Raw genomic sequence first — 27,575 nt, 5'->3', positions numbered from 1 at the left:
GTTTGGTCCAACCTTTATACGGTATTCACTGAGCTGTTGGTTTCTATCCTAAATTCCTCTGCGCTTATCTACAGCTTATACATACATACATATGTATGTATGTGTGTGTGTGTGCTTTGGCTTCCTCAGCAACGCTGTTTGTTGTCTTCTCATTTCAAATGTATTACGCGTTCGTTGTTAGCCTTCCTAATGCTACTCCTTGGCCTTTGGTCTTAATATTCTTGCTAACATCACCCCCCCAAGCCGCTCTTCTGCGCTATCTATTAGCTGTACCATCGTTCTTATACTATCCGTTCTTTGCCTCCACCTTTGCCTCCTGCTTATTGCCTGCGCAAAATGTTCATTACTTATTTGCTTGTTTTTATTGGCCACACAATTGTTTTCCTCACCATTTGTTCGTATTAGCCAATCATTTTGTTTATTTTCACATCTTTGTGCTGCTTTGTTAATATTTTGCACATTTAAGTTGCAATTGTTTTCTCGTTTCGCTGGACGACTATACGCACACGGACGCGTAAGGATTTGTTGGTGGAGTGAGCAGGCGGAGCAATTCAATCTGTGCACAGAAATTGAATTTGTTAATATAGAATTCTATTATGCACGCTTTATTCGAATTCCTTTGGGAGGACTTAGATGAACTCTTTGAAGTGAAAATTGCACGTAAAATTTTGTATTATTTAAAAGTTGGACTTCAATTTGCTATAATTGAAAACTGGACATACTTAATTTTTTTGTTATTTAAAAATTTAATACATATATGTAAAATTGTGTAGACTTAAAAACTTAAGACAAAGATCAATAATAATAGGAATAAGGAACTTGACTACCAGGCCCATTTTAGGTTTCATTAGAGAAGCCGAGAGTGTCTTAGGCATAGCGAGTTAGGGACTCTCTTTAGAGATACAAAAGACCTCTAAGATCGTGGTTTCTTTTGTTTTTGTCATAAGCGCGAATTTATCTTATCTTATACCCATCTGTAAAGAATTCTGAAATTATCCTTTTTAAATGCGGTACTAAGCTTTCACTTGAGCTGATCGAAGAATATGACAGCCCACGTTACTTTCACCCTGCCTTCTCCAAGACCCACCCTCTTAGTTTACGGGGCAGATTTAGGTACTGCTTGGATACCGAAAATTTACTTAGGGCTTGAAGCTAATTTACCTTTCACCAAAAGTCGTACACCATCTGCATAGTCAATTGTAACGACCATATATTTATTTAGGGCCTGTGTCAATCAGTAGATAAGTTCTATGGTGAAAAAACTTTTTACTATGGTGAGAAAATTTCACATTTCTGTAACTTTTTACAGCTAGAAATTTTTGACAGTTGCTTTTATGCAAAAGAAGACAAATCTAATGCTTACTGCAGAATTTATTACTAGCCCTGCCGGATAAATAATTTTTATTCACCTCATAGCTGTCAAAAATTTACTATCTAGAACTTTTCTCTCAATATGTGAATATTAAACATGTGCCTCATTATCTATTAAAAGCGATAACTAGGTTTTCAACAGATTATCAGTTAATCATAATAAATACTGGCTGGAAAAATTGGTAAAGTTCAAACTTAATTAAGTTCTTTATACAATTTTCATATTAAAAATGGATAACTGGGGCGTTTATTTGTTCACATTAAAACGTATTAAAGTAACTGTAAATGACAATGCTTTGGGTTAGCACGCGATGTAATTTTTAATAACAAAAAATAACCAAGGTTTTGACAAAGCCAATAGCTGCTAGAATGTAGTCTGCACTGTGTGTACTATGTACATTAGACCGTAACAGAAATAAGGTCTGAAGTATTTTTGCAAGGCAATTTCGAATTTTTTTTCCGAACAGTCGGATCTTAAAGTATGATATATTGATGCGCATGTCTTGAGGATACATTTCTTTGCTTCAATATGCATTAATTTCAATTACCCAGTTCTAGTACTTACCAACAAGCTCTCATTTCTTATCCACTTAACGTACCACCCTAATGTCAGTAAATCAAAGCTCTCTAAAAATCAATCAATGTAAAAAGGCAACTCCTAGGTTCGGTCAAAAATTTTTTTTCCAAACTGTCTTTCAAAAATACCTCCCACTCGAGAGTGTACGGCGAACATTTTTTTTGCTTCTGAGTTGGTACGGCCTAATGTGCATATGTATGTACATATGTATGTAGTTGTAACGTATATCTATGCATACTATGCACGTATGCAACTTACATTTCCCTCTAGACAGTCATTAGACTGACAATGCGCCCAAAAGTAGGCCAAACTATGTCGAAAGCATTCAAAAGTTTTCTGACAGCGCATGCCAGGCAATGACATTTAAATTAATTGATTCAATTTAACTGGGGAAAAGTGTTGTCATTTTTTCCATCTACACATTTTTTTCATGTTTCAATTGTTGTTTTGTACATTTATTATAATCCTTTTATTTTACTTAATTGCAGTATATTTCTGGGCGGACAATTTTAGTACTTTTAACACCGTCCGACAATATTAACCTTTTATTGCACTCATGACAAAATCAAACAATTTCTGTTATCCGTTATTCTAGACCAAGTCATTTACGGTTTCAATGGGAAAAAGAACCCTTAACAACCCCAATGCTGCATCGGTCGAAAGATTATTTTCTTGCGATTTTTTTAAATTTACTAAACTTCGTACCCGAGGGTTTTTACGCGTTGCTGATTACGAACTAAAAACAGTTTTTAGAAATTTAATATAGCGGATAGATTTTTCAAAAATTTTCAGATTTTTATGACTACTCCAACACAACAAGATAAAAAATAAATTAACTGTGCAATTCTTTTGACACAATTTGAAAACCTATGTATGTAATTAGCGACCCGAAAACTACTGTAAAAACAAATTTTGAAATCATAAATTTTATAAAGTAAGGGCTTATCCATCTTGACTTTGTTATTTTTTTAATTTTAAATAAAACATTTAAAACAGAACTGGATGTCGGAATCTATATTATTACCCAAAAAACAGTCTCTGAAATTTACCTTTTAAAAATTATTTCATTCAAATGTGTGCCACCATATTTGATCCGCCATTTTCAGTATTGTAATCAGCCACTCAAAGAACATTTGGATATCAAATTTCCTAAAAATCTGAAAATAGTTTAAAAATCCATCCGCCATTTTGAAACCGTCATTTTGAATTTTTGAAATTAATAAAAATCTGAATTTTTAAATCCTTCGTCATATTGAATCCGCCATTTTGAATTTTTGAAAACTGATTTCAGTTCGAAATCGAATTTATTAAAATCAAATTAATGTTGTAATCAGCGACTTAAAGAACCTTTTGATATAAAATTTCACACAATTCTGAATTTTTTTAATCTTCTGTCATATTGGATCCGCCATTTCGAGTTTTTTAAAACTGTTTTCAGATTCATAATCAGCAACGCGAAAAACCCTAGGACACGAAGTTTAATAAAGCTTAAGCTTAGGATTGTTAAGAGTTGTTTTTCCCCACAGAAATGACTTGTTATAGAAAATCGGCAAAATATGGTACTTTTTGTATCTACTTTCCGAAAATGCAAAATTTTTTTATGGATTTAAATTATGTCGGACGATGTAATATGTATGTATATAGTAAGATAAGGCAACGTCACTTGTCTTATACTACAAATTCGCGCTCTACTTTGCCTTTCAGCTAAGCTTTCTACTTGGCTAGCCATTCGAGTTATACCAAAAAAATTTAATTCGATTTTGGGTCATTACAATCGGCTTGCTTCGCCATCTAAAAGTATGCCTCAACTTACTGCATATATTTTTAAAATACCATTCAGGTGAACACCTCTACAGATAAACAGTAGCTGCCACTAGCTGCCTCTCATTTGTTCCCGTTGATGGACGTAGAATATTTGTTAAGAATTTCACTGCCAAAGTGCGGGTTGATAACTTTGCTTAACGATGTGTTGATTTGCGTCCCTAAGCGAATTATGTTAAGCGAGCGCGCGCACCTTCAGATATGACAGTAGACACATTTGGCCTTTAATTGAATAAAGCTCTTAACTGTACATTCTTCAACGGAAACAATTGCAAGAGATTTTGAACATTTATTACATTAAACTCTCAGGTGATTTGAATTGTGTAGCTGCGGGTGGAGTTTACCACGCAGGTAAGCGGTGATAAATTATTTGCTTAACTACGCTGTGTATTTGGGAATTCATAAATCAGTATGCGTTAGAAACAAATGCATATGTATACAACCTTATCTGTATTGTAATAGTTAAAAGTATTTATTTTCCCAAACAAACTTTCTCAAACACACTTGCATCAATAACAAATAAGTACTCTGCTCTATCATCACTCTTCTAGCTTTTGTTTGGCAGTTTGCTTTACTTGCTGCTGTCTAACCATTTGTGGTCTGCGGTAAAATAAGTACAAATACAAAATACAACAACAATGCAACAACTGAATTGTTCACTCTACTTGTGTAAGTACATATTTAATACTATGGTTTTCAGTAATCCCTCCTTCTCCAACACCCCCTTGTCCATTCTTTTAGCTAAATATTTAGTTAATATTTCTGTAAGCATTATTCGTATAAATTCTACTATTTTTACTTAAATACGCAAGGATTTGGTTGCAGGTGAATTGTTGTTATGACCGCAGGTGGTTGAGCGTAAATTAAATTGAGTTTTGTTATTGTTGCAGCATTACAAATTTGATGGAATAAATTTTGCAAATGGTATTAGAGCAAGAGAAATGAGTTAGTTTTATTGTGTTTCACGTTTTTGCCATATGCGTTCAGTGGATTTTAGTGAAATGCAATGTAAAACGAAAATTAATAATGAATTTTAGAAACTCGAGTTTTTTAACTAAAAAAAAGGTGTATGCCTGGGCTACATTTCGCTTCATATACATTTCGTTTTATATTACCAACATTTTTATTAATCTTCGTTGTCTTCTTATTCTTCTTCGTAATCGTACTCGTGTTCGTCTTCGTATTACTGACAAGCGTTATATTCGTCTTTGTCTTTGCCTTCGTCTTTCTCTTCGTATTCGAATTCACCTGCACCTTCGTATTGATAAGAGTCTTCATATTAGTTTCTGATATTGTCCTCAAGTTGTAACTCGTTAGTATCATATCTATGTATGTCTGTCTTAGTATTAGTCTTCTCCTCCTTTTTCAATATCTCTTATGTTTCTATTGTTGATTTAACTTAATTTAATTTTTATTTTATTTGAATTTATTTTATTTTATTTGAATTTATTTTATTTTATTTTATTTTATTTTATTTTATTTTATTTTATTTTATTTTATTTTATTTTATTTTATTTTATTTTATTTTATTTTATTTTATTTAATTTTATTTTATTTAATTTTATTTTATTTTATTTTATTTAATTTTATTTAATTTAATTTTATTTTATTTTATTTTATTTTTTTTTTTCTAAATATATATGTATATGTATATGTACATACATACATACATATACGTACGCGCTTAGCAAGTACATATACGATTCTACCATCTATGTACTGCCATTGCGTGAGACCATCATCCGGTTACTTATTTATTTACTTGGGCGCACACACACGTTTGTACATACCGGGGTATGCACCAGTGAATGCTCGTAACTTCCACTTAAAACTAGCAGTTCGTTTAAATGAATGTTTTGTTAGAGGAAGGACTTGCAGCACAAAATTGGGTCACTAGCTTTTCAAAGCAACATTTTGGACAAAATTTTACTTTCGTAAGCAACAAAACACTCTTGCACACACACTCACGCACTCCAACTGTGAGCCACATGCTGCTGATATGTGGTTGGTTGGTCCGTCGGTTGGTTCGTCGGTTGGTTGGTTGGTAACATTGGAAACAAACAATGAGTGAGTGTTGCAATTTGCCAGGAGTCAGTAACCAGCACTTTAGTTTTCGTTTGATATGTATGGTATTGGGGCGGTGGTAGTAAAAGGGTGTGGGTGGAAAATTTGAAGTACTGGGGCGCAATAAATAACCGAATTTGTATACACACATAGTACTTTCCTTAACAGTTGCTCGAAAAGTTGATTACCTCTATGGGGTTTATTTGTCGGCCATTCAGAAGGTGGTTTTTGAAATGGAGCAGAGATCGTACTGGGTATGAATTTTTAATACAAAGCCAAGAATTTTCGCTAATTTTTGACTTTTATTACTTTGAGTAAGATACACCGAAAATGTTTTTCCTTTTATTTTTCTAGGAAATTTCAAAAGCCAAAGTTTGCCAAGTATTTTTTTGAGAAGAAAGTAGCCGGTAAGTTTTTTCTTTTGGGTTTTAAAGCATTTAATTTTAAATATATATTTTTTGACTTGAAATCTGCCAAAAAAATTCCGATAGTTCTCAAGTAACCCTAGAACTAGCAAATCCAACCGGTCCCTTTCTTTTTCAAAAAAGATACCAATGATTATTGTGCATTATTTCATGCCTTTTACGATAAGAAGAATTCTCTGAGTCATTCGTCTTTTAACACAAAAGCTAAAAAAGCTTCAATGGTGCTCAGTTGGCTAGCATGAAAATAATGCAGGTTTAGCCCCTACTTCTTCAAAACTTTACCTTTAAGACTGCAATCGAAATTAATATAATTTGGCAATATTTTTCCAAAATAGCCACTGTATAAAAAGTTTTAATAACTAACTGGCGTATTTTCTTTAATGGAAATATTTTCAATTAAACCACAAATTAAAAAAGTCACCCCTTTAGACCATCGGTCATCATAATTAAATAAATTTTGCCACAAAAATTGCTCACATTACTCATAGTGTGGTGCTCATTAATGTCCTCCTAAGCTCAAGCTCACCTTGTCGTATACGTAACCTCAGTTCAAGCTACTTGAAAATTACAAACTTGTGGCCAATTATTTTCAGCTCCCAGAATCAAAGACCCATAGTAAATATTGAACAATTGACGTTGCCACTAGATCTTTCTTCCTAAAAATTATGGTATGTACATACTAGTACACTCACATACGTATTTATGTAAGCGACTGTATGCTGTCAATTATGCCTCAATAAAGTTCTACGTAGAAATAATTTTGCAGATTTTACTCTTTCGAGTCCTGTCATTCATTAAAAAGGAGATTTGAACAACAAACACACAGGCATCATTTTAATTTGTAACAGAATAATAGTTTGTTCCATAAAATCAACGCTGACTAATAAAGCCCGCAGGAAAATAAACTGTTAGCCTTTCATACGTGCATATGTACTATGTGAAATCGATTTCTTCTTAAAACAAAAAAAAAACATCTTGAATGGAAAAAGCGCAACACTTTTTTGAGGATACAACTAGTAAAATCCTCTCTTCGCCTGATAAATTTTTTAGCTGAAAATAACGTAAAATTTGTGCTTTTAACTTTTATAGAATAGGTCGGAAATATCGAGCCCTAACCGCCAAAATAACGTACGCGACATTTTTTTCAAAATTTTATTTTTGATGCAGAAATATTCCTAGAGCATCTAGATGCATTTCTGCATCAAAAATAAAATTTCGAAAAAAATGTCGTTTACGTTATTTTGGCGGTTAGGGCTCGATATGCACAAAAAATATAAAAAAAAAAATCCACAAATACTTTTTTTAACATTTCAGACCTCTTACTCGATTTAATAAATATAGGTGAAAGCTGTGAAATTTTAGGAAAAAATAATTGCTTAGTTTTTATGCATACCGCCCAATAAGTTGAAATTTTTTTAAGTCTTTTTGAAGAGTTTTGACATTTTAATGATCTTATCGGGACTTCTCGGAGTCCTTGCTATTTTAATTTTCGCAATAATTTGAGATATTTTCGAAATTTTCGGTATGTTTTGTTTTCCTTTTCAGGATACGCCTTAATCTTACAGCCAATTTCACGAAAGCAATTTAAGTGAAAAAGGATTTAAGTTTTTTGAATTTTATATGGAAATTGACAGAAAATATAAAGTCTTTTTCCATTTAAATTGCTGGTGAAACCGGCTATAAGTCTCGTGGCTTTTCGTAATGTATTTTATTGAACTTTTTTTAATATTTCAGAATTTTTTGCATTTTTTTTTTTTGTTGGGAAGCCCCTTAGGGGGCTTCAGAACTTTTTTGTGAATTTTCGGTATTTACGGACTTTTTTTTATCCTTCCTTTCGGCCTTTCGGATTTTTTTTTTTGGCTTTTTGGGCCTTTGGGTTTTTTCTGGAGCCTTCATGTACAAAAATACAAGTAGTCTTAACTTCTGACCTTTTCGAAATATTTTGGGGTTTTGGTATTCGGAATTATTTGAGAAATTTGAAGATTTTTCCGCAACTTTTAATTTTTTTCGGTACTCTAGATACGCGTTTTATCAGGATATCGGTATTTTTTAGGAAATTTTTTCAATGTTTCGGGTTTTTTTAATAATTTTTCAGTATCAAAAGTTTTTAGGATTTTTACAAATTTTTGTATATTTTTCTGCATTTTCTGTGCTTTTGGGAACCTTCAGGTCCAAAATTACACCTTTATTTTAGCTACAGGACTTTTCGTAAAACTTTCTGTTAATTTCTCTGGATTTTCTAGATTTTTTGAGGCATTTCGGGATTTTTTGGAACTTCTATGGATCTAATGGAATTTTTCCAGAACTCTTTGGTCTAAGAGTAATCCTTAACCCTAGAATGGTAAACATCGCCTGTGAGGCTTGTGTGCAGACGTGTTTTGATTTCCTGGGTTGCGTGTGTCGCCTGTGAGGCACACCAAAACTGGAAAAATTTACCAAAAACTTTAACAAAACTATTTTTAGAATTAAAAATTATTGTGTAAAAAGCAGTTTTAAGAGTAAAATAAGTATGAAATAAATACATCTCTAGAAAAATATAGATAAATTTTTAGAAAACATATTTTTTTGAAAATTTTGGAAAAAAATTTTTGTGAATCAAATTATTAAAAAAAATGTATAAAGTATTTCCTGGAGAAAATAATTTTGCATAAAACCGGACTTTAAAAAATAAAAATATTTATAGAAAAAATTTGTTGTGAAAAAATCACCTCTTACTTAAAATATTTTAAGGGAAATGATTATCCTCAAAAGTAAGTTGGGAACCTTCGTCGTGTATATTTTAGTTTAAATTTACAGTCCATAAAGGGTTAATTTGATGCAAAATCTATATCTATTTTTCAAACGATCTCTGTGTACCAGTGAAATGTGATCTGCCAATACTGTAACCAACTGTAACAGTTTACGATATAACAAAATTGTACTGTTTTTTGTTTATTTTTTTTACCAAACTACAACAAATACGTTTTTGTTTGTTAATTAAATTTTTGTTTTTGTAAGGATGAAATATGATTTTTAATACTTCCCTTTTTATGAATAGAAATTTATAATTTTTCTCTTTTTCTTCACCCCTTTTAATGGAAAATGTGATACTTTTCGGACATGTGCAGTTTTAGAATCTTCAAGTCGACTCTGATTTCCCTTTGAGGCATGTGTTGGGAGCAGCACATATGTACACATGTACGTAGATACAACTTGTATCATACATGTGCAAGTGTTTACCTGCCATAGCAAAACCATGATTAAGAAGTTTATTTCGACTATCCAAACCAACTGAAAAACCATAGAAATAGACTTTTGTCCATAAAATATGCCAAGCCTGCACCACTATGAGTACACCTATGTATACGCATCATAAAGAAGCGTATCTACCTACATTTGTATGCATAGTATTGCACCTCAAAGCATTGTTATAAAATTTGATTTACTGTGCAGTGCGGTGTTTATTTGCAGCCCGAAAGTCTACATCATTCAATTTGTTATGCCCTCAAATTTATACTTTTCTCTTTTCGCTTTGTTTGAATGCAACTGCATTCCTTTGTTTGCCTCGTTATGTTGCCTGCTCGGCTTGGCCAAAGCAAACAAAAATATGTAAACAAACAAAAACTAGAAGAAGAATCGCAATCCACACAATGAAAACCACAATAAGAAAATACATGAATGAGAGAAAAAAAAAAAACTACAATTAAACCGCTTGTTACTTCATTCTGTGGTCTTTCAAATGCCTGCTGTCAACAAAAACAAAATATATCCACTGCATTGTGTGTGACTATGCATCTATGCATGTATGGAGTGTATATACAATTTATTTCCGGTATGTGTATCTGAGCGCTCACAATTTCTGAAAAAGTACTCTACCTCAGCTTCACTTGCTGTCAAGTTACCGAAAGTTCCAATTAGGACAGAAAAATACATACACCATAATTCTCTGAATAAGCTAGTAAGCACACAAATATTTCCTGTTGAAAAAAAATTTAAAGATGAAAATACTCATCAATAAAAGTACATATTTAAGCACGTAGTAATTAAGTATATTTATGTATGTACATACATACTAGCTTTTGCCCGTTGTTCCGTTCGCGGGAGTTTCAGTTTAACGTTATGATTTCTTGTGTGGCAAAAAAGGAAATAAATTATATCACCGAAAATAATAAATTTTATTTAAAAGAGGTGCTTATTCGGCCGCAAGAATAAAAGTTAATTACTTTTTCTTAAACTTTCACACCTTTTACCCAATTTATTAAAATACATTTATTTAAAAGGTCTGAAATTTTAAGAAAAAGCGTATGTTTTATTTATACGCCCCATTGTCTCGAAGTACCCGACCATGGAGAATGTGTCGAATTTCACCCTGAGCGGAAATGAATAAAATGGAAGGATCAAGTGCAGAAGGACCTGTCTGCACTCGAGCTGTACAACTGGTGCAAGCTCGCAAAGGAGAGATGCAATTGGCGCAGTTTTTCGATCTCGGCCCAAACCGGCGAACGGTTGTAGTGCTAAATAAGAAGTAGAAGGAGAAAATACACACACCACAAGTAAAATTTTTTCAAATAACCAGAGACTGCAGCTAAAAGTAAATTGTAGATTTGAAATGAAATTGACATAGAGACAAGTTTTCTATCCATTGTTTTCAGATAGACAATTATCTTTCTTACCAGTATATAGAATTTGATTTCTCCAGTATTAAAAAAAGCTTTACCGTTGATATTTTGGGGCAAGAAGTGCCGCTTATAGCTTAAGCACAAAGCTTGCGCAACATTTGTTATAAAAAAACCAGTAAAAGTTGTTTGCAAAATATATTCACAAATTTTTAGACGCTTGAAGCTTGCACTTTACTAAAATTTTAGGGGCAATAAAACTACGTACCAAAATTTAATCTAAAAATTCAAATTAAAAAGTTCGAAATTTTCATAAAAATTTGTAAAATTTTTCAAAATTTGTGTATTAAAATTAGCAAAAAAAAAGTTAATTCTAAAAGCAACATCAAAACAAAATTTATAATTAGGTACTCCAAAGTATGACTGTAGACTACGAAAATCAAATTATAATAAAAAAGACAAAATTCATTGATAAATTTAGAAGCTAAAAGGATCAGTTCCAACCTAGTTCACTGCGATCAAAATTTATAACTAGAGGTTTTAAATTTTCGTTCACCACAACTGAGTAACCAAATCGACAATTCAACAAACTGAGGTAGAGTAAGGTCGAGAGAAGAAGTTAATTAAAAAGTTATAACAAAATTGTGTGTTATTAGTTTAAATATTGAGATTTAAACTGTTTTACAAAGCCAACACCAGACGGCATGCGGATTTCCGAAACCCCGTTGCGCGCGGTTAAGCCAACATGACCTATCGGCTCACCACTGTCGACCAACTTCATTGATGTCAAAGCCAGCCGTCGCGCGCTGTTGACAAATAATTCATGCAAAGCTCAAGAAATGCGAAGATTTTCTCGAGGAGACATACAAAGAGTGACAATGAAAATATTGCTATGAAATGGAAAGTAAGAGGAGTAGAAGAAAATCCAACCGTCCGTAGATGAGCAAATGCTGAGTTGGCTTCTCGGCAAGTGTCCGCTAGTGAGCGAATTGAGCCATGCAAAGGCATTAAATTGAGGCTGCATCAAATCCTCTCGTGCAAAAATTAAAATCGTAAATCATGCGAGTGCCACCAAGTGACCATTAATCGCATGGAGTAGAGGGGTCGATGAGACTGCTCTACTATAGCGGTAGTGAGTGGGGTATGTGTGCGTGTGTGTGTGTGTGAGTGAGTGGATTTTTGCAGTCGACATTTTAAACAAAGACAAAGAACCGCATCTACACCCGCAATGGCTTAAGCTTGCATTCACAATCGAATTTCCATAGCATAGAGTAAAAACAACTATCGACGAGTAAGATTAATGAATTTGTCAAAGATCAATAATTTGAGAGACAGAATCAATGGTGCATATATGTATGTATGTATGTATGCATCTGTACATTTAAAGGAAGCGAGTTTTATTTAATATGGAACAGAAATTTTCGCATGGGGCCGGCCGTGATCGAGTGATAAGGGATGCACACCACCACCCTGTACGACCCATGGTCGAATTTTTGTCCGAGCAACATCCAAAAACTAGCCAAGCGCTAGAATCTTTCGCCGAAGGCAGTTCACTGGCTTTATGAGACTATAATTAAGCCAATTTTATTGCGTGGGGTTTCAGTTTAGTGGAACGCACTGGACAAGGCCTTGTCTTCATCGGGAAGCAGTTGGAAAGGGTACAGAGTGCTGCCTTAATTGGAATCAGTGGGGCGCTTCGAATCACACTTACACTGGCATTGAAGGCCCTGTTAAATGTTGTGCCTATAGGTATAGCTAGCAGGTATGCCTTAGTGTATGCCACAGTAAGGCTAAACGGGGTGGGCTTTAAGTTCGCCTCGAGCTATCGGCACTCCAGTATTCTAAAAGGCTTCGGGTTCCTACCGACCCGGACAGACCACTACACACCGGTTCTGGGTGCGAATGGACCTTTCACCATCCACATTCCAGCGAAAGGTGATTAGGGGGTGCAGTATCTGGAATCGTGGTCCTTATTTACAGATGGCTCGAAGCTGAATGCGAAGGTAGGTGAAGGTGTCTTCTGTGAAGAACTCTCCATAAGCCTGAAATTTAGGTTACCGGATAACTGCAGTGTCTTCCAAGCAGAGGTGACTGCAATAAAAGAGACTTCAGATTGGTTGCTCACTAGTGTAACACCTTTTCGGGAGGTGAATATTTATTCTGACAGTCAAGCAGCTATCAAGGCTCTTGGCTCCTTGACACTGCGTTCGAGAACGATAAAAGGGTGTCTGACTTCCTTATCGACCGCATCGGATTACTTCCCTGTTAAGCTTATTTGGGTTCCAGGCCACTGCGAAATCGCTGGAAACTGCATGGCCGATGACCTAGCAAGGTAGGGAACCCTTGAGGAATTACTTCCGGATACAGAAGGTCTGGGAGTTCACCTGACCTCATGTGATCTGCTTCTAGACAGATGGGCTCAGCTCAACGAGCGCTGGTCGAAGACCTTGGAATGCAAGGTGGCAAAATTCTTCTGGCCACGTGTAGACCGGAGGCAGTCTGGGGAGCTCTAGAGACTTAGCAAGTTACATCTCTCGCTACTGGTGGGAGTGCATGCGATAGGTAAGCATGCTGTAAGGCTGAAAATCATCGTTGACCCTTACTGCACCAGATGCATGGAGGATGATGAAGTGGAATCATCTCAAACTTGCTCTACTCTAGACTATGGCAGGTGGACTTACGGGATACTGCTCTTTAGAAACCCATTCGTTTCGACTTAATTTGGCTCCGGAGCCCGACTACCGCAGTAGGTGACGAGCTGGAATCATCTCACAACTAATTACTCAATTGCCAGGCTTTCGCTTGTTTAAGGCACGTATTTCATCAACACGCCCGAGGTACAAAGAACTCTCTGGAGTGGACATCAGCTGCCTGTGGGACTTTATTTTGAGCAACTAGCGGTTTTACTAACTTAAAAGACATTACCTGGCGTTTCACAAATAATCTATAATGTGGTACAACAATAGACAACGTAATGAATGTCTAAGTGAACTCAGCGCGTGGCTGCCACCTAACCTAGTTGGTAGGATCCGTAATTAAGAATCTCCCATTCAAACCAGAGAACGAAAAAAGATACAAGGACTGGTTGGCCCACGTAACATTTCCAGCGGAATTTAGATAAATGGGGCCTATGCAAAAAATCTAGCTTTTCCCTAATTACATTGTCACAAGTTCAAATGTAAAAAACTTTCCACTACTAACGCAAAAAAAACCTCGGCAGTTAATGCCTAAACTCACAAAAATTAAAAAAACAAAAATCATCGTGAACCACACACACACATACTAACATACATACACGCATTGCTAAAGTTATTCAGCGAGTTTTAATGCCCTGTTTCAATCTGTTGTCCAACTTGTTGGCAAAATCCCGCGGGCCTGCATCGTTGAGTGGTTGATGCAAAAAATCGCTGGAATTTTGTACTTACCAACGCACAGCTTTGCTGATGCATTACATTGCATTTATCGAATGCCATTTTCTATGGCTGTTACCCGCTGAGTACTAACCCCTCAACATTTGTTGTAGTAGTTTTTGTCTGTGCCGTTCCTGCTGTTGTTGATTCTACATGCCTCACAGACATGTTTTTTTAATTCGCCGTTTATCTAACGCTGTCAACGCACAACTTTTGCTGCAAAATCACTGAATCACGCTTATGGGTGTTCGACAACATAAAAACATCAAACTTTGAGTGCTCGTTATCTATTGTTAAGCGCTGCAAAATCTAACATTGTAGGCAAAAAAAACCCTTTTAACAGCTACTCACTTTAAAATCTCTAACATTAGATTGTTGCTTGGTGTTGATGACATGACTTCGAAACTATCGATAGCTGATGGATTTTTTCAATGCACTTTTTAAACAAAACAGACTTTCGATTTAGGTACTTCTGCGCTACGGAGCGTAGAGAAAAGCTGTTCTATAATACGATGTGTGATATGTGCAAAGACACGAGTATGAATTTGCCTTGGCCAAAAGTTTCTTTGGCTGGCTTTTGTTCATCGAGAGCAGCATCGTCTTTTCAATAACTGTTCATTGTTACGTTTTTGATCCACAGACTGCAAAAGCCGCACGGAAGTGATTCGTCTGGTCTAAAGCATCGTTTGTTCTCGATCGTCATCCAAAGTTTACCCAAGGTGCTTTCCAGGATTTAACGCCCTGTGAAAGACTAGTCAATGGAGTAGTTCTTCTGGAGTTGTTTGAGATTTTTTACATTTTTTTTTTTTGCTGTTTTTATTGTTGGGACATGGTATTGGGGACTTTTTTGACTTGCCGTGAGACCTCTTATTTACGTGGCATTTTGATCTTCTTACGAATTTTCGAGAATTCTCGGATTTTTTTTTGTAATGATGTTTTTAGGATCTCTAGGAACTTTTAAGGTTTCGAAGTTTTTGGGACATTTCTTTCCTTCTTATTTTTCGGAGCATTTTTTTAACTTTTTAGTGTTTTCTTAAATAAGTGACTTTGGAAGTTAGGATTATACGTGAGTTTTCTGAGTGAGTGAGTTTGAATGTTTTTGGGAAATTCGCTTGAATGTTCTCAGATTCTCTAGTATCGAGAATTTTGAGAGGCGCTTTGAGATTGCAATAGACTCTTCGAAATTATTTCGGCCCTTTTGGAATTTTTCAGTAATTTTTCTGCACATTTTGGATTTTTTACGATTTTTTTTTTTTTTTTTAATTTACAAAACTTTTTTTTTTGTGGCACAGTGAAAAAGGTTTAGTTACGTCAACTAAATATGTTTCTCTCAGCGCATGATTTGGCTTTAATAACATTTATTGGTTATAGTTGCCAAATCATGTGCTCATACAAATATATTTTGCAACCTTTTTTCGGCAGGTAGTTTTCGATTTGGCTCGGAATTTCAAATGATTTCTTCGTTTATTTCTCGAAATTTCATTCTGTTTGAGATTGTTTAGTAACCTTTAAAATTTTATCCCGAATAGTTCATTTTTTTTGGTAGTTTTGGAATTTTGTCAGGATTTTTCAGCAAATTTTCAAATTTCCTACCGCACTTTTTTGCATTTAACGCTAATATTTTTTTCTTGTTTCTATTTTTTTAAGGTTCTTTAGGCACTTCTTCGGCATTTTCTTAAATTTCGGTATTTTTTTAACCTTTTTATGACCATTTCGAAACTCTAGCTTTAGTTTGTTTGTACATTCTGGAGTTTTCTAGAAGTTTCTCTGGAATTTCCATTAAATTGTAAAAAAATTTTCAGAATTTTCTGAAGTTTTCGCCTAGAAATTTTTTAAATATTTTTTTGAAAGGGGTTTTTTTAGAATTTTCGAAACTATTCGGGTTGTTTTAGAAAGTGTTTGGATTTTGCTTAGAAATTTATCGGTCGCTTACGGGATTTATTTAAAATGTTTAAAGATTTTTGCGACTTTTCGACGTACTCTCGAATTTTTTTTGTCTCGTATTTTTTGGAGTTTTTATTCGTATTATTTATTGAGTCAACTAATTTCGATATATTTTTATAGATTTTTAAAAATATTTTCGGGATTGTCTTTATCTTCTATCTTGTTTTGTGATGGATTCTTTTAGAACATTATCGCGGGTTTTGTTCTAGATGTTTCGAAGTTTCTAAGAAATTTTTTGGACAGTTTTTCGAGTACTTTTAGAATTTTTGGAAACTTTTTTTTTATGAAAACTAGCCCAAAACTACTTATAAATACATTTATTTGCATACAAATGTACATATATGTATGCATATGTGTACATATATTTCGCAAAAGGCAATAATACAAAGAAATATATGTATATGGAACTGACTTCTCATTCATAACAACTACAATTACTCTTCTTTTTTCTTGTTTTGCAGAGTTAAATCTATGATGCTCGATTGCAAAGGGCAATAATCAAAAATGCAAATCCATTTCGCGCTGCAAACCAGCATACGATAACTTGTAAAACCTAGACAGGGCTGCTGAAAGAAAACAATAACCAAAGCTCAATAGTGTCGATCGACGATGAGATAAAACAAAAAACGAAACAAATAAGGTGGGAGGGAGAGCAGAGCTGAGTATTCCGAAAGGAAATAAACAATTTACGCAAACGATAAAAGTTAATAAAATACTTAAGCGGATTTAGCAAAAGCAAGAAGAATAGCAAAGCGACAACAACAACAATAACCATATCATAAACTATGCTTGCAAAAGAGAACGAGAAAAAATCAACAACAAGATAAATATTGCCGAAACAAAAAGAAATTGTGTAAAATGAACGACAGGCATGCAACAGGAAACTAAGAACCCAACCGAGAGGGAGGAGTCCAGAAAGTGAGGATATATTGCATTTTGCAGCAGCACCAGCAGCAGCGAATAATCAATCAATAGCGTAAAGAGAAAACAGCACAGGACACACAACGAGCCAACGAGCCAAAGGAGGTGTAGCAATCAGAAAAGCAACGACATTGTATAAAAAGTATTGAGCGCCGAGGACATAAATAACTGCTGAAGTAACTGATAGTGCGCCAAAAAAAAAAAAGGAAACGAAAAAAAAACGAAAGAAAAAGCGAAAAAAAATTACACACAAAACGATAAATAGTTAGCGCCGGGAATTGAGCTGCTGCGAGTGGAGTGAATCGGAGTGGAGTAGCCGCGCGGTCGCTCGCCTATCTCCACCCCACACAGTGGGTGCTGTGAGCGGACCTTTAATGCAAATTACTTGAAATAATCTGCAGGGAGATGACGAAAAAACGACGCTTGCCGCCAGCGGCAGCAAAAATAGTTGCAGCGTCAGATGCAAGCGCAGACGTGGGTAGCGAAATAGTGCTGAATATGCTGAGGGAGAAAAGCGGAGGCGGGCAAATAGCGCAATTGACCCACTCCGATAAGGCAGCTGCATTGCCAGCCGATGGGCGGGTGGCCACGGCAATGGCGCTGGTAATGCCAATTAAGAATGCGCGAACAAGCAGTCAATGCTATAACAACAACAACAAGAATAACTACACTAACGACGCGAATCGACAAAGTCACAACAATAAAGCGCTACGCGATAAGGACTGCGATGCGAATCAGGACCGGCACGAAAGTGACAGCAGTAAATCCGATTGTTGCACCAATTACACCAGAAAAATGTTGACGACAAGTAGTGAAAATATTGGCACGCAACACGCAAAATATCCGCAATATATGGTGCCGCACGACAAGGATCAACAACGAACTCCTCTGAGAAGGATGTTGGAGGGACGGGCGCTGCAGGACGACACAGTTGTGAGTGGTGTAGCTGAAGTGGAAGATGAAGTGGAAGTTGAAGCTGATGTGACCGGTAGTGCATGCCGACAACAATTGCGTAACAAAAATAAGTCAAAAAGTAACTACAACCATAACAACAACACACATGTGGTAAGCAAGCGAGCAACGCAAGTTGAGAAATCAACCGGCTTACACTCGACAGATCAGCAAGTGGTCGATGCGGAGCAACAAAATCGCCAACAACAAGCCAGGCAACCACAGCAACAGCAGCAATGTCGCCAGCAAAGTCAGCTACTTGATGGAAATGTGCAGCAAACGCCCGCAACACACACCACGGCATCCGCAAAGTCACCACTTCCGTCAGTCGGCGGCGGTCAGCTGCGGTATGCTGCTGCGAAGTCAACGACTTCCAAAGTGGGTGCGAAGAATGTTTTGATGAATTTGACTTGTGCAACAAAGAAAGCAAAAGCATCAGCTGCAGCAACAACAACAACAACAACAGCAGTAAGCCCAACAACAACAACATCCGCTCCCAAGACTAAAAGGTCAACTATAAAAAGTTTAAAATCTGCATTTGAGTGTCCCAGCACACGCCCACCCCACATTGCCACCGCAATGTCAGCAAACTATGTGACCACCCCAACAACAACAGCAACTTCCACTACAACACCGGTGAGCTGTACACCTGCAATACCAACAGCATCCACAGCTGCTTCATGGGCTACAGTTTCTCTCCAGCTATTTGCCACTGTTGAGCAGTTTTGTTGTCGCGCTACATCAAAATCTACTGCCAATAGCAACAACAACAACAACAACAACAAAAACTCTGCTACTAATACTACGCTTGCATCCAGCTTTGTTTGGTTGTTGCCGGTACTTTGCCTATTGGCCGCATTCGGTTGTGGCCAAGCTGGTTTCGCTTGCCTCAGTAATCCTTGCGTTTTTGGTGTCTGCATTGATGGTTTAAATAGGTAAGTACAAAATAGAAACCACTAAATAGGCTTTTAAGCATCCATAGTAAAATGCAACACTTTTGAGTCAACCATAAATGCACAATCTTTTACACAAGTAGAAGTCATCGAGCACCTATTTTTGTTTATTCATGTAACTTGAGTTCCTATTGAAACCCCACTTTGACCTCTACTTCTTCGATACTACGCCAGAGGGCGTGAAAGCCGCCGAGCTGGAAATTTTATGTCCTCAAACCTTCTGGGTTTCACAAATCTGCACAATTTAGCACCCTAAAATTAAAGCCGATCTTCTGCAAGCTTTAAAGCAAAGAGACACTGTAACTGTGATTCTCTCAGGATAAAAGAAAGAAGGGGGAATACTCAATACATCCAGACTAGTGATTAGACATGGGTAAAAACCTAATTGGTAAATTGGGTATTTACCGGAAAATATCCCAATATTTACCCATGCACTTGAGTATTTTCCCAAATTGTGGGCATAATTTAAAGTAACTTAAATGACTTTTCTTTCAAGTAGAAAACAAATAACGCATTTTTAACTGACTTCCAAAAAATGAGGAGGTTATCAGTTCGTCGGAATATTTTTGTTTTTTTTTTTATGTATGTATGTTACCGCATTACTTTGGACCACGTCGAGGTGGTCCCATACTAATTTGGTTAAGATCCGATCATTGAATCATGAAATATATATATATATTTTTTTTTTAAGTCGGGTTTTTTTCGCTAAAAATTACTTGTTTAGAACGAACTTGGTTTCTAGTTACAAATTAGATAAAACCTGAATTAAGTCATAATCATTATGGCTATAAGTATCCGAAAAAACCCCTGTAACCAGTAGAATGCACGATTGCTGTTGAAGTTGAAGGGATGTCATCTTCAGCAGCAGGCTGTTAAACGGAAAAGGGTAGTTAAGGGCAAAGGCAGCTCAAAGTGAAAATTTCATACAATATCCATTTCAGGAAGCAGTATTTCGGCAAAAATGTGCACGTAAGCGGAAAATGCACCTAAGCGAATAGGCAGCGGAATATACTGTAAATAAGTTTCAAAAATTTTGTAGAGTTTTGAGTTGCAAGTGTACACAAATTTTATTCGATGAGTATGTACCCGAAACCAGGTAAATAACCACCAAATAAAACAAACCATAACAAAAAACGAATAGAAACTACCGAATAGAGACTGACGGCCAGGGTTGCCACTGACGAAAAAAATACTTACGATTCACTTAAGAAAAATCGACCAAATCTGGAAAATATCTAGAAATAACTTTTTTATTATTTGAATAAAAACTATAGTTTTTTCTCTATTTTTTAATTACCTTAATAAAAATTAAAATCTTTTATGATATGGTATTTGCCTAATCATATGGCATATTCTCGGTTCCCTTCAACCAAAAGCGAAAGTGATGAAACAAGAAGAATCAACGAAACTTCGTAATTTAAAAAAAAAAATCAGCTAGATTTGTTATAGACAAATACAGTGACTAAAAAAGCCGCTTGGTGATTTTGTTACTATTAACAATATTTTTCAAGTAAAATTTTTTTTTGCTATAAAAAAATTGTTTGCGCTTTAACCAAACCCATAAAAATCAAGGACTCAAGCTTTATACAAAAAATGTCGTCTAAGTTTCGAACTTTTTACTCTGAATTTTTTTAACATTTTTGGGTATGCAGTTTTATGCCCCAAGGAATTTAGATATAAACAACAATATGCAGCTAGAAATTTCCGTTACTGTTTTATTTTTTTTTGCTGCCGGTCTTTTGTGTTTTTTTTCATTTAACAATTGCCATTTATAAAAGCCGGCATTGATTTTTTTTTTTTAATTTTTTTGCCAACGATCAAAGTGAGTAAGTACATGCCATTTTTTCTTTTTATTTAATTAATTATTTAAACTATTTACGTACATATGTACGTACATAAAAAGTGTGCATTAAAGCGTTCGAATTTTAATGCAATAAAGTAGACTACGCTTTTGAAAAGAAATTTATAAAATAAAGATATTTAGCTACAAGAAATTAAGCGCGGGAAGGAAAAGTTGTGTGTGTTTTTCAAAGAAGATACTTTAAAGGGGAAAAATTTAACTTTTTACCAGCCCATACTTTTTTCGACCAGTTTTGGTAATAATCCACCAAAAGGGAAACCCTGCTGACAGCAGAATGATATTGGCGATAGTTGAAATGATAAGAAGTAGGCAGCGGTGACTGTGAACGTCTGCGGGGCGCTAATGTAAGCTGGTGCATGGGCTGGTTGGTCGCTCGATGAGTACTCTTAACGATTATATTGCTGGTGGCGATCGGTAGAAACACGAGTGAATGGTCCATTGTCCACTATTTGGTGAATTTTGGGGAGTTCTGGTTAACGGCTGGTCGTCAACAAAGAGTGATCTGCGCACTTCCAACGGGGTATTTTGAACGGTTGGCGGGCTTTTGAAATATAACGGTTAATAATATATATATATTTTTTTAATTCTGTCCACATTCTCGTTTGGTAGCCCCTGCAGTGGTTGGTCCCTCAAATTTATGTATGTACATATTTAAGAGGCATATGCCTTGACATGCGTTACATTTGTCTACCCGCAACACACACCACATACATACATATGTATGTATTTGCTCTGATCCAACGTAAATGCATGCTACTCTGCCTGGAACTTGAATGCACTTCTTGTCGTTTTCTGACTCAATTCTCATTTTCGCTCCTGCCGGACACTTGATAGCTCACATATTGCACTTATTTTTCAAACACTTACAAACGGCTTTAAGGCATAAGTTCCCAGCAGCTCCACTGACTACATTAGGTTAAGTCAGGGCAACATTCACATGCACACACACACACCCCCATATAGCAATTTGCCGCCGTCAGCTCTGCTACTCGACACACAACCTTATCAACAAAATGGCTAACAAACATCCTTTGGGCGCTGCCCACTTCTACCACCTGCTGCTGCGCTCCCCTGCTTCCCTACGATACTTTGTGTCAGCGCATTTTTGTTCCTCTTTGCAACTTTTTCGTCCATAAACATCATTACGTGTTTGTTTAACGCTCGGCGCCAACAATGTTTTCCTTCGTGTGTATGAATGTATGTATGTATGTTGGTCTATGCGCTCTACTCAAATACCAATCAACTCGTTCGAGTGGCAATAAACCCCCATTGCTGCCACAGCAGCATTAACGTTGATTACTTTAACCCCGCGTGTGTCATTAAAGTGTCGAAAGAGCGCAAGAGTACTTCAACTTCAACTGCACTTCCTCCTGCTACTTTGACTCAATATTGCTAGCTTCCTCTTGAAACTCTCACAATTTCCTGCACATTCACCCTTTGAGGAGAATCCCTAATCTAAGCAAAGGGTACAGAGGTCGCATACGTTTGCTCCGCAATTGACTTTGAGTGGACGGCTAGTAAGCACACTCACACACACACACACCCACACACAGCTTTGAGCTTTTAAAATATATGTATATATATTTTCTAAATCCTCTTACACAGCACTACTTTTATTTATCCTTTGGTTTTATTGTGGTTGCGCAACAACACTCATTTTACTTACTTATCCCTTCACCTCTGCCAGCTCCTACTCGCCGTCAGACGCTTTTAAAGCACATCCCCATCTCGGTTGTTTGATTAGTTCGATTATTCTGAACCATCAGCGGTTAGCAGCAGCAGGTTGGTTCGGTTGGTTCGGTTGGTTTGTGTGGCTAGTTTTGTGGCGCTAATGAAAGCGATTTTTTATTTCTTTTCCATTTATGCTGCGCTGTGGTTACGTTGGCTTGCAGAAAAAGGTGCAGTGGTGGGGGTATGTCTGTTAACTTGTCGCGTCAATTGACAGCAAACGATTGGCATTAAGACAAATGAGAGCGAATATTTGAGCGCATAAGTAAGCACATAACCACATAGCGCTTATCAGTTGTCATTGTTTGAACTATTAACTGATTTTTTATAGACTTTGCCGAACGCGAAGTGTGAAAGAGTAAACTCTTAGCTTTTTGTCCTTTTCTGTTTTTAATTTGATTTTTAATTTAGTTAGCACACTTCATTATCTGTTTCACTGTAATCGATTACCATGTCTTCGTTCATTATTTGGACATGAATGAGAATAGTGTTTCCAGAGGTATTCGGGTTGTTGAGCTCAAATCTTTACTTAGTTTGTTTTCTTTCGAAACCTTAATTTGCTAATAAACAAAATTAGTAGCTAAATAGCACAGGTTGAAGGTTGTTATATTCAAATTCATAAGTCAACAAGAAAAGTGCTTAAGATTGTCGTACCGATTTTTCGAAGATAACTAACAGTAGATTCCTTTCTCATTTTAGGATATGATTACCGGATTTTTTAAAACTGCTCGGAATTTTTCCGGATCGAGATATTTTTTTGGGACTTTTCGCAAATTTATTAAAATTTTCTGTGTTCGGAATACTCGGTGTTTGGTCTTTCCATTGCATTTCGCATGGGATTTTTTTACGGTCCTTTTGGGATTTTTCAGATTTATTCGGAATTTTTTGGTGCCTGTTTGGACTGTTCGGAAACTTCATAGAAATATTTCGGCACTTTCGTTTCCGCAATACTACGTGTCCAGTTTTTTTCATGTCATTCCAGTACTATTCGGGATTTTTTCGAGGCTCATCGGAGTATTTTTGGGGACTTTTCGTAATATTACTGGAACATTTTCAAGACCTTTCAGGATATTCCGTTTTTTCTTTTTGTAATCTTTCGGGAACTGTTTTTTTCTTCGCTATTTAAAGTTTTTCCCGAATTTTTTCAGGCCTGAAATTGAAACTAAATCTGAAATCATGGAGGCCGTGTCGAAAATTCTTTTCACCAGAGCATCAGTGATTTCTTAATCTCATATATGTAGTTTGGACATCTGAAATTAAATTTTTAAAATCGTGATAAGGATATGTAATCCGACTGCTAAGGCGATGAGAAGGTGCTTGGTAAAGTAGCCGTGATTTTTGAAACTTTCATGACATTTTCGTATGCCATCGACTCCATTATTTTCTGCAAAGTAGCTCTCATCGTGACGAGCATATGGCCAGTACCTAAATATCACTCAAGCATGGAACTCTCCAAATTTGTTCAACAAATTCCTATTCTGTATGCATCTGCTTGCTCTTTGCTAGGTACGCCACTCAGAAATTACTACATAAAAATCGATGAAATCCCAGCCAGATATGTTATGATGGGTATTAAATGAAGTGGGCAATGCCATAAGGGGACGACAACGACTCTAATCTTCATTTCATTCCCATCAAGCACTTAAAAGTCAAAAGTCACTATTCTTACCTTTAAAGATTTCTTCCTTAAACTTGATGATCGCCTTCATTTGGAAACAAAAGATTTTGTTAGGCTACTGCACTGCCTGAAAAGAAAAAATTCTGATATAATAAATATTTTTTATTTATATATTAGATATATACTATGTATGTACGTACATATTTGTATCAACTGAAACACATACTAAAGAACGCGTTTAAGATCTACAAAGTGCGAGTATATTAATTTTTAATGAGATTTTCTATAACGTCATGCAGTTTTATAGCCCATTCAATTTTAGTATTACAAAGTACAAGTTTAAAGTGGATAAAAAATCGTGTTATTTTTTGGAAATTTTTTTACACAGTTTCTTCCTTACAAAGTATGTTCGACATTTTTTTTTTTTTTGGTATGGAAGAAAATAATAACACTGTCCTTAAAAAATGGACCAAAAATCAATGCAATTCTTGAGCAACTTCAAACTTGCTTTTTTTTTATACCAAAATTAAATAGGCTTTAAAACTCCACAGCTAAAAAACCTGATAAGAAAATTGCAAGTTAGTATCCGTATTTATTGAATTTTTCGAAAATTTGATATAATTTTTATATATTTTGGTGTAGTATGAAATATATTTTAATAAAAAAATTACCAAAAAGAAATAAGAATAAAAAGCTTGTAATATATTTTGAACAATTCTCTGTACCAATACTTTTGTTCGGCACTGTATATAATATGCGAAGGGATTTTTTGTCCAGGTTATCAGATCTATACCGTTCCAACATTTTGTATTAAATTTTATAATAGAGTTGCCACCTATTAAAAAATAAAATTCAAAATTAAATTAAATTATTACAATGTGTGTATAAATCGAAATGTTTTGAAAAGTCAAATTCAGCTTAAAATACGGTCTTAGAAGGTTTTAGCTGCAAAATATATCGAAGAGGGTTGAATTTGATTAAATCATACTAAAGCTATGTATGTGAAGTATTAAAAAATGTGTAGGGTTTCCACCTGTTGAAAATGTTAACTTCAATTTTGGCGCTTTAACTCGTAATTACATTTCCATACCTCTCTAAAGGAACATCAAAATGGGAGTAATACGACTCCAAACACAAATTAATTACTAAATTTTTACATAACTACATAGGTCTCAAAAGAAAGGAACTATGGCAATGCTTACTGATCTGAACGCCTTGACTGGCGACTGATGAAGTTTGTAGACCAAATGCTGCAGGGAAGGGTAGTGTCGGTAGATCTAGGTACAACGACGAACAGATTTGTCAGCAAAGGCAACCCACAAGGAGTAGACCTATCTTCTCTCCCATGGATATTGGAATTCAAGAACATTGACTATGATGACTTCCTTACAATAGTCATTAGAGAAAAATTCCCATAATCACTTAGTTCTTTCCAAAAGTTAAAAAAGGCTAAAGACAACAAAAAGTAAAAAGGCCAAACGATTAAATTTTCCAAATTTTCCCAAGCTAACTATTTTGCGCTGCAAAATGCATGCAACATATGTGTGTACCGAGTACCAGCAGTTGCAAGTATGGCAAGTGAGAGAGTTACCTAAAACCATAAGTTTATGAGAAAAGTTAAACAAAAAAGATTAAGGTAGAGAAGAAATGCAAAAGGAAAATAAAAGCAAAAGGATATAAAAAGGAATTGGAAATAAAAGGAATATTAGAAGGTAAAAACAAAATGGTAACAAAAAATAGGGAACAAAAAAAAATTACCAGCTGCTGCCATTCAGTCAGCGTTAAGTTGGTGCCAAATGTTGACCTGGCAAGGATATGTACTACAACAAAAAAAAACAAAAACAACTTACAACACTCATTCACACGCATTACCCATAACTTAATAATGCTATGGTTAACCTGCCGGAAATTGCGATGATAAAGGCAATGGCAGAAATAAATAGCTGATGTTGGCTTGTGCAACGATGATATGGCAAAAGCTGTAAAGCGGCACATTGAGTCAAACAGCTGGCAGCTTAACAAACTGCTGATTTACTATACTTTTTATAAACTACCTACTTAGTGGGGTAACTTGGCAGCTGGTGTGCAAAAGGGGATTAGGGGATTGGAGGGAGAAAATAAGCACGGAAGAGAGGAGTTAAAATGCAAAGGAATTCCGTACAAGAAATCAAATTGAATTGGAATGCAATGACTGAGTAGAAATCGAAACTGGAAATACGAGAATGAAATGTGAAATTCAGGTAAAAGAAAGAAACGGAGCGCTTAGAAACAAAGTGTAAAGGTGGGGATACTGGACGTTTGTAAAAGGAATTTTTTTTTTTAAGCATGATGGGAAATTGTAAAACAGTTTTCGTTCTATATGTGTGTTTAAAAACAACCTTAAAGGAAAGTAGCAGTCATATATGTAGTAGTAGTCAAGCGAAAATAGTGAAAGTAGCTGGCCACTTCCGCCCCACGGAAAAAAGCTTGGCCAAACTCTTGGCAATAGTATAAGCGCCAATATATTATTATTATTAAATAGGCTAGGAGGGCAATTCTGGATTAGATAGTTGCAATCTTTTGGAAAAACAATTGAAAGATAATAAGCAAGAAAGTTTAAAAGATTTTGTTTATTCTTGCACGAAAGCTCTCTTGCCAACTTTCATGGTAAAAGTCTCTTTTGACAAAAGCCACTTGGGCATGTTCTAAATAGAGATGTATATCATTTTGCTCGGCCAACAGTCACAATGGCCGAGCGAGCAAAGCTTTAGCGTGCCATTTCATAGATCTGATGTTCGAATCCTTGGGCTGCGGATTTTTCTTAATTTAACTGTTTTTTCTAAACTAACTTTCTTGTAGCTTTTAGATTTTCTTTTTTTTTAAATAACAAAATATATATATTTAAGTTTATGTATTTTTTCCTATTTCAATTTCGGTTTTTTTTAATTTTAAGGTGTCATTGTTTTAAAAAGAAAAAATATTTCTTTTACTAAATTTTTTTAATTTATTTGTTTTTTATTAAATTTTCTTTTTATTTTAAAATTTTATTGTTTTACATAATTTTATTAAATCTCTCATATTTCTTTTTCTTTCTTACATTTTATAATTAATTTTGGTTTCAACTTTCACATTTTATTGTTTTAAAAGGACGAAAAATTTTTATTTCATCTAATTTCTAGAAAACAACTTTAACTTTTTATTTTAGTTATTTACCTTAATTTACGTACAAATTGTTAGTTGATATTGTTTCAAAAACAAAAATTCATTTTTTTTTAATTAAATTGAGTATGTAGAAAATTATTTTATCTCCGTTATTACCTATTTTTAATTTAATTTTCATTTAATGTTTAGATTTTA

At 35.2% G+C, this 27,575-nt stretch overlaps 1 protein-coding gene across 1 annotated transcript in view; it reads left to right on the top strand.

The window, feature by feature from the left end:
• Window positions 1–27,575, top strand: part of eys (eyes shut) — a 159,331-nt gene that overhangs the window by 46,371 nt on the left and 85,385 nt on the right. Inside the window, exon 2 of the mRNA XM_017611674.1 lies at window positions 16,669–19,014. Within this exon, the coding sequence (XP_017467163.1) occupies window positions 17,534–19,014 (1,481 nt within the window). The 5' untranslated portion in view covers window positions 16,669–17,533. The remainder of the gene's footprint in view (window positions 1–16,668; window positions 19,015–27,575) is intronic.

This window comes from Rhagoletis zephyria, unplaced genomic scaffold (genome assembly GCF_001687245.7).
Source record: "Rhagoletis zephyria isolate East Lansing unplaced genomic scaffold, Rhagoletis_zephyria_1.1 Rzeph_scaffold_00438, whole genome shotgun sequence".
Taxonomy (NCBI): Eukaryota; Metazoa; Arthropoda; class Insecta; order Diptera; family Tephritidae; genus Rhagoletis; species Rhagoletis zephyria.
Note: the sequence above shows the minus strand (reverse complement) of the source record. Positions and strands in the feature narration are given on the sequence as shown.